The sequence below is a fragment of the Ascidiella aspersa genome, chromosome 2 (genome assembly GCF_963924565.1).
Source record: "Ascidiella aspersa chromosome 2, kaAscAspe10.2, whole genome shotgun sequence".
In the NCBI taxonomy this organism is placed as follows: domain Eukaryota; kingdom Metazoa; phylum Chordata; class Ascidiacea; order Phlebobranchia; family Ascidiidae; genus Ascidiella; species Ascidiella aspersa.
The window spans coordinates 4686020-4694432 of NC_139448.1; the positions used below are offsets into that span (position 1 = coordinate 4686020).

At 34.5% G+C, this 8413-nt stretch overlaps 1 protein-coding gene across 1 annotated transcript; it reads left to right on the forward strand.

Moving 5' to 3' along the window:
* Nucleotides 1–2036: 2036 nt before the first annotated feature.
* Nucleotides 2037–8413, forward strand: LOC146163254 (1-acylglycerol-3-phosphate O-acyltransferase ABHD5-like). Its single transcript, XM_083382054.1, has 9 exons — nt 2037–2213; nt 2732–2802; nt 3229–3371; nt 3961–4193; nt 4548–4696; nt 5447–5564; nt 5800–5870; nt 6681–6790; nt 7542–8413. The coding sequence occupies exons 1-9, from the start codon at nt 2167–2169 to the stop codon at nt 7638–7640; spliced, it is 1041 nt and encodes a 346-aa protein (XP_083238180.1). The 5' UTR covers nt 2037–2166; the 3' UTR covers nt 7641–8413.

Consider the following 8413-nt stretch of genomic DNA (forward strand, 5'->3'; position numbering starts at 1 on the left):
ATAAACTATCACCTTAAAAATAAGTCGAGAACCAACCACAGCACCGTTGCTGCCCTATTGTGTTTGTAAAACAGCCTGTGGTGAGATTCGAACTCACGGCCTCTTTTGTGCCGGGGATAATCGCTTCACCACCTGAGCTAAGCAGACTTTCTAATAAATGAGTAAAGCAACGCCTATAACAATATGACCACGACGTAAGAAGCAAAAAACAACATCTGTAGACAGTTTAGTGAAACTGCACACGTGGATTTCTGCTTTAGATAACCGTTATCAAGGTCAGTTATGTTCCAAAACAATGTTCGTGCAGCCATGGGCGCCCGCACGGGGGGTAAGAGGGGTCACCTGCCCCCCCCCTGGAATTTCAAAATGCGATTATTTTATTATTTATAAGTGTAATATGTATTACTTATGAAGGTAAAAAATATTATACATTATCCATTGCCCCCAGTGGCGTATCCAGGGGGGCGGGAGTTCTTATTCCCCTTTTTGTAAATGATATTATCGTTTTTTGTTCGTTGTCATCGCAAGAAACTGTTCGAAGCGGCGTGCTTGTTAAGTAATTGGGTCACGCGTCTTAATCTAATGCGAAACCAAAATCGAGCGCAAAACGCCGTTTTTAGTCTTTTGTTTGGTCGACCGTAAAAGCTGGAAGTTTTTCTCTTTCGTTATTTGTTTAGGTTGACTGATTAGCAACTGTGTATTCGACAATTGACAACGCTAAGTCAAACCTTCTTTCTTGTTTTCTCGCTAAAAAACGAGTTTATACGCAGTATGTTCCTCGCTGTTCGGTCTCTACGCTAATATCCGATGTTGGTGTAACATCGCATTTGTTTAACTGAAGCAGATTCTTAAAAGGAGGTATAAATGGTGACTGTCGTGCGCGTTTCAAAGTCTTCATTTTTAAGGAATGATGGTTAACGCAAAATTATGCTCTTTAAGCATATTCTAAGACCACGTGCTAAGTGTGCAACTGACACAACTTATTTCCCCTCAATCGCAGTTTGTAATTTAGCTAACTTTTAAACAGCTCGGCGCAGATGTTGCGCTAATCGTGGCATAATAACACCCAGAAAAAACGATCTTCGTTTAGTATTGCAGGTGGTGAAAAACGTGCTTGTAATTTAGCGCTCGTTCCGTTCATGGAACTTGAAAACTGCGCTGCTGATAGTCGAATTATGCGTGATTCTACCACAATTAATCACACATATTTCACGGTCTCGTTTTTTTTTGCCTGAAGTTAACAATTGCACACCGTGATTTCGCAGCTGGCGCCTGACAGGATTGTCAATGACGCACGTGGTCGCTTTTGCTGGACGTATTTGGCTGTTTCTGATTAGTTTTTTTTTTCACGTCTCGCAATCACCATTCCATGACGTCATACTGTCACCGTTTTATGACGTCGTTATTCAATAACGTCAGACGAAAAATAGGGTAATTCCCTAAGTTGAAAATTCAGGACCCCCTTTTGATTTTTTGTATTCGCCCCTGATTGTCAATCCTGGAAAATTTTCTGCGGGCGCCCCTGCATGCAACAACATATGATATAATCCAAGATTACCCTATACTGCTATATAGGCTACTACAAGGATATGAGATAATATCGGCATCCCTACAAGTCACTTTGAAATGACTTAAGTCTTAAGCAAGTCATTTGTATAATAACTTAAGTCCAAGTCAAGTCTTTTTTGAATAAATAACAAGTCAAGTCACGGCCCAGTCATAATTAGAGCAAGTCAAGTCCTTGTCATAAAAAATAAACGTTAAACTATAAAAGATATTAAACTTATCCGCATATCAGCTATTATACAACTGAAAAACACAACACATAATTGCAAGCAATTTGTTTTATGTGGAAATTTAAGTTACCGTACCCATTTTAAAAAATCCACTTAAGTTAAGTGATTAGAGCAATGGCAAAAGCACGTTGACTTATATAAGCTCGTTTTTAAAAAGTATAGTACCGGTATTGAGAAAGGGAAAGGCGTCACAATGACAATGCATAGTTACGTGATTCAGCAAATAACAGCCAACGCGAAGCAAAGCAGGTAAACTAACCTAAGGGCGGAGCGTGTCTTGAGTCCCATGATTTTCACTGATATTTAGCACATTTTCAGTGTCAAACCTTCATTCTTCTTCAAGGAAATACCGTGCTAAAAGATTTTAACAATGACAGAAAAAATTGATGTGATAGATATGGATTCTAGTCAACAAAGGTAATTGGTGAATTTCATTGAAATGTGACGTGTTTACACTATTATACTGTTTTTTTTTATAATATTTGGGGTGGTTTTGTTTTCTTAAATTGCCTGCAAAACTATCTGGTCTGATTCCTACCAAATTTTTGTCCGAGGGTTTATATTGCTAACATTATTTGGTTTAGGGTGCGAGTTTGGGTTCGGGTGTGAGTTGAGTATTATTGTTATATTTATTCTCCCATATTTCCTTCTTTCGTATTTTTTTTTGATAACTCATTTTGTTACTGTAAAAAAATGGTGTGGTAGGATTCTAGACCGGCGCTTTTTTGGTGGAAGGGTTGGGTATAGTTGGATATTTTTCCACCACAGAATTTTAAATTTATAAAAATAAAATTTATATCTTCATGCCAAAAAATGCTTACAAGTAGCAAATCTTTGCTGGCCACAAATTATGGAATGCAGTCCGTCGCAGTGGCCCCCCTACAGCAAGTTAATCATAGTTTGCTTGTTTAGGTTAACACTATTTCTATTTGCAGAACCACATGCATCAGATGGATTCCTACATCTGAGTTTGATCTTCAGAAAGCAGAAGAAAGGATGCTTTCCAGTATGTAGTTTCGAAGTGTATTACTTTAATGAATGTTCTATTAATAAAAAGCGTATTTGTATTTTTAAAATTGATTGCAATATCTTTGTAGATTTTATGTGAATAACGTTAATGATGGACACTGAGTTTTAAAAATCATTGATAAAAACAAATTTATATTTTTTAAATTGCTTAAACTGTGTTGAAGCAAAATGACACAATTATTTCAATCAATTAGTACTGTTAACCCTGTTCAATGTTTTAAAACCATAGCATGCATGGAAATGTTAGTCCTAATTTGTGTTTAAAGCACTTTTTGTAAACAATTAAAAAAAATTGATTATATAATGTCTATATATAATTTGCTTTTTCCTTGGCATAATTAATGTAAAATTTTGCTAAAATCTGTAGAAACAAAATTTATGAACCTCAATTGTGTTTCTTTAGCTGTTCAATGTGAACTTGAGAAAAAGTTTGTTGAACTTCCATCCGGTGACCAAATATGGACAGTTGTGGCAAAAAATAATGGGAATAGCATTAAAACACCTTTGGTCATGGTACATGGATTTGGTGGGGCTGTAGGTTTTTGGGTAAGTTTTTCTATTTGAGTTGTAATTGTTGATACAACTACGATGTCCAGTTGGTTATTAAAGCACAGGTTTTGATAAACCATAAAATTTTTGTCCTGTACAAAATTCTTAATTTTTTTGGCACTTAGCATAAAAATGTGTTCAGTTTACTGTTGGTTCTTATATGAAGCAATTTTTGTTTCTTTGGCCACAGTAATTAACCAGGGTACAATAGGACTGGATAATCTTTTGTCTGTTACCGAATGTACAAGTTTATTTTATGGTTGCATGTTAAAGTTTATCATAACAAATTAAGAATGTGCTATGAGGTAGGAATTTGAATAATCCTCAAAAAATCTTGACGAAATATGTGAAATGACCAAAAGTTTTAAAATAAATTATGACACAATTACTATACAGTTATTTGAAATTATCTTTGTCTGTTCTTTTAAAATTCCCTTAAATTTAATTTAAGTCTATCAGACAGAAGTTACATTTATTACCCACTGTCTCTTATATGCTCTGAACACAGATCATTCTCCACTGTCCCCACCATAAAACAAGTTTATTAATTGTGTTAAGTATTTAACATATTTCTTTACTTTTTCAGACCTTGAACTTTGATAGCCTGAGTAAGGACCGGTCAGTTTACGCTTTTGATGTTCTTGGTTTTGGTCGAAGCAGTCGTCCCAAGTTTGGCGAAACAGCTGAAGAGGCTGAAGAGAAATTTGTCGAGTCGATAGAAGATTGGAGAAAAGCCATCGGAATTGAAAAAATGATTTTACTGGGACACAGCTTTGGTGGTTACCTTTCAAGTTGCTATGCACTCAAATATCCAGATCGGTAAGTTTGTAAATGTTTTTTTTTATATAACTTTAAACAATATATACACCAGTGTTTTCTCAGCTTTCTGCTTGCCATTTGTTTTGTCTGGGTTGCCATATGCTATTTGTCTTATATTGAGTTCACTTAGAAAAGTTCATTATGAATGGAATTGGGCTGTCAATGCTTCACTGTTACACTTTCGCTTAATATTTGGGTCGTCGCATAGAAAGGTTATGAAACCCATGGTGGTACACACCAATAAATTGCCTTTAAAGTTGTTAAAAAAAGTTTTAATAATTACACATAAACATAGTTAGACCATATTTTTTTTTTTTCTTATAATAAGTGTTATAATTTCCCAACATTTTTCAGAATTCAAAACCTGATTCTTGCTGACCCATGGGGATTCACGGATATTGATTACGAGCGGATCCGGCGTGCGCCGCTTTTTATTCGGGTGATAGCTCGTTTGATTGCACCTTTTAACCCATTCGGACCAATCAGAGGAATTGGACCACTCGGTATTTTATATTTAAAATTAGGAAATAACATGTTCAAACCGATTAGGTATTTAAATATTATTTTTATTTTTAAACGCAGAACAAGGCTTGGTTGAAAATGGTTACATGGGTAAATTGTTTTGTGATAGCTAAAATCTATTACGGACATTTTTAATATATTTCTTACTGTATTTTTCAATTTTAAAGTTTTCAATGTGAACAGTGTTTTAAGGCCTATTTAGATAGATTTTTAATTTACATATTTGAATAAAACTGCATTAAAATGAGAAAGTTATTTACTTGAGCAGCTATTGGAGTTATGTAAGCCGATTAGAATGTTTTTAATATACACCCATGGATAAAAACTTTATGTAGATTATCTGGTGCGCAATAAAAATCTGTTAGATCAGGGGTCAAAAATCTACGGCCAGTAGCCAAATTCGGCCCACAGAGTTAATCCAACGGCTTGCGACCTATTTTCTTAACAAAGCTGAAGTACATTTGAATTGTTGCCGATGCAATTACTATCTAAATTTTAATTACATTTGTAATGACAATTTCTTAATGCTTTGTTGCATTTCTTTCGCTTGACAATAATTAAGTTAATAGGCTCGTCACAAAGTTCACAGTTATCTGGCCCACAATCATAAAGCTTGCATTTTACACGGCCCTTCATGGAAAAGCTTGGTAACCCCTGTGCTAGATCAAATATTCTTAATCCTTAACCTATGTTTTGATTGTTTTGAAAAGTGAACAATTTATCTTTTGCAGGACCGAAAGTTGTCAAGAAAATTCGACCAGACTTCAAACAGAGATATCCTGATGTAACTGCCCAGAATGAAAATGCGGTTCCGAAATACATCTATCATTGCAACGCTGGAACACCATCGTATGTTTTTAATTTAGGCTTGTAAAAACCATTAAAAACAAGAATTTAGAGCATAATAGTTAGAGGTTGTAGTAAGACGTAGTAGGAATACAGAAGAAGGTAGCATTTTAAAAGGTTCAAAATGATACCTACTTCTGTATTCTTACTACGAATACCAGAATTGTTAATTTCGGCTTTGATTTTTAGCAATATTTCCTCTTGTTTCCTCAAAATCAAATTACCTTATTATTTTCAGTGGTGAATCGGCATTCAAACTGATGAGTCAGCGGTTTGGATTCGCCGCTAAACCAATGATGGACAGAATAGGTAAGAATGAAGCTACTGCTTCTGCTTTGCTGCACCAAACGTTTTCAAGGGCCGTAACCGTAAAGGTTGAAGATCGACTACCAGATATAAACTTTTGTATTGACCTCGTAGTTTAGTGACCCCTGCTTTAGTGTAGAATGTGTATTTTAGTTAACTATCCCGATAACAAAATCGCAAAGCCGAAAAAGCTGAGTAAACCGACATCGTCTTAATAAGTACGTTTCGATTCGTTATTGTATCATTATCAGGTAATATGACTGAATTATATACAAACCTCACTTATATAAAGTCTAACACAATTATTATTATTCATAGTTTCTAATCGTTTGGAGCATTAGGGCCCGTTTACACTACAGCTGCACTGAGCGAAGCTGAGCTGCACTGGGCGTGAAATTGTTCTCACTCCAGCTGCAGTGAGCTGCGCTGGGCGTAAAAATCGCGACAAAACGTAATGTTTTTCTATAGCTGCACTGGGCTTGAGTTTAGCAAATCGTGAAAATCGCTCCAAAGCGTATTTTTTTCCAGCTGCACGGGGCTTGAGTTTAGCAAAGCGTAGCTTTAAGCTAGCTACAGCTGCTGCACTGGGCTTGGGTTTAGCAAAGCGTAAAACGCTCGCCACAATAGAATTTAAATGCAAATTACGCTTTGCTCAGCTCAGTGCAGCTGTAGTGTAAACGGGCCTTTAATGTAGATTCAGTATCAAGCTACATTGCAGATCCGTACATAGTATACCTTGTATAATTAAGTGTTTTTTTAAAGAATACATTACCTACTTGGCTAAACCCACTTTTTAAAATATTTCTTTTATAGGTGGCCTCCGAAAAGACATCCCGGTTTCATTTATCCAAGGTGAAATTTCCTGGATGGACAAATCGGGCAACAAGGTGAAAGATCTCATTGAAAACCCTGTCGATGTTTACGTGAGTCAAAGTTTGTCACTAATATATTCGTCTATTATATCTCTATACTCACATAACAACCCTGTTTTTCCACCTAATTGTTTCATCAAAGGGAAATATTAGTTCCTAATCAAGCTTTTTAAATACCTTTAAAAAGCATCAGTAACTATTTTCAAATTTTCCAAAATAATCCAAACCAGTCGAGTAATGGAGTTGTTGAACAATGTAGATACAAGTAAAATTATAAAAGCCAGTATATATTTTTTAAATTGGCGTATCTTACTTTATCCAATGTGTACGTGAGTGAAAGTTTGTCACTTTTATGTTTGTGTATTTTATCTTTACTCACATACCAACCCTGTTGTTTAACGAAATTATTTTCTTTAAAGGGAAATAGTTCAATGCTTTTAAATTGTTTATTTTTAATTTCAGTTAAACTGTCTAGAAAATTGCCAAAAGAAAGCAAACCAATTGAGTAGTGTAGTTGCTAAACAATGTAGATTTAAACAAAAATATATTAGCCAAAACTTTTTTTTAAATCGACTATTTTTTATCGAAATGTTCTGGATTTTGTGTTTTTATTGTAATTGATACAAAAGCTTGGGTATAGTGGCAAAAATATAGATTTGCTTTTAGTACAATGTAAATTAAAATTTAAAAACTAACAAGTAAATTTTAGTGAAGGTGTTTAAATAAACTCGATATCACCAATCCACAGATACTGCATTTCAGTCGTCATTCTAAAACTCTGATTTATTACTTTAATTTATAGACAATGGAAGGCGAAGTGGGGCATCATGTGTACGCAGATGACCCTGACCAGTTTCACGAGTGCGTGAAAGTAATTTGTGAAGCTCACGATTCACCGTGAAGCGTTTCACTAATCGGGTAGTGTGACACGAATTCCTTTTTGCACTTTTTGTGAAATTCAGTCTGCAATCATTGTGATACTAACTACTCATGTAAATGCACTTGTGGGTTATAATAGTTCAGTAATGTGATTCGAGTATCAGGATTTTTCACCTTATTTTGATTATGTTTAGTAACTTTTGATTGCAGTGTGTTCCTTTTTCTTGTATAAATATCTTCAATTCAATTGTTATTTTTGTGCTGTATTTTATATTAAAATTTGTCAACTCTTGTTTTTTAATTATCATCGAATTTTCATTTGTGCCCTATTTTTAACCGGACAATAAAATGTATCCTATTTGCCAAACTAAATGTAAAAAATAACATTCGCTTTCACTCGGTAAATTCTTAAGCTGGGCTTGTTAAATGTCACGTCACTTAATTCACATTTCTCCCTCTGTTTAGTAGCAGGACAGTTACAATTTTTGCTTACTGTGATAAGATGTACAATACATTGTCCGGTGCTGAATTCTTTTTAGAAAAAATATTTTTTTATTTGTGAAGTTCATTTATTATTTAAACGTTTTATTTTAAATAATGTGCGATTGTTTATTTGTTGTGATTGTGTTTTGGAATTTGCAAATAAGAAGCAATTTGTTGTGAATGTTTTCTGCCTTGGACATCGGTGGGAACAGTTAATATTTTATTGAGATTTTTGCTATTCAATGTTTTACTACTTTTTGTGCCACATACTGTGTGATTTGTTAATAAACAAAAAAATCAAAATAAAGAGTA

Excerpts from the sequence above, each read along its gene's own strand:
- LOC146163254 (XM_083382054.1), top strand. The coding sequence starts at position 2,167 with ATGACAGAAAAAATTGATGTGATAGATATGGATTCTAGTCAACAAAG. Across the intron at positions 2,214-2,731 it reads ATGGATTCTAGTCAACAAAG|AACCACATGCATCAGATGGA; the intron begins GTAATTGGTGAA and ends TTCTATTTGCAG. Across the intron at positions 6,791-7,541 it reads AAAACCCTGTCGATGTTTAC|ACAATGGAAGGCGAAGTGGG; the intron begins GTGAGTCAAAGT and ends TTTAATTTATAG.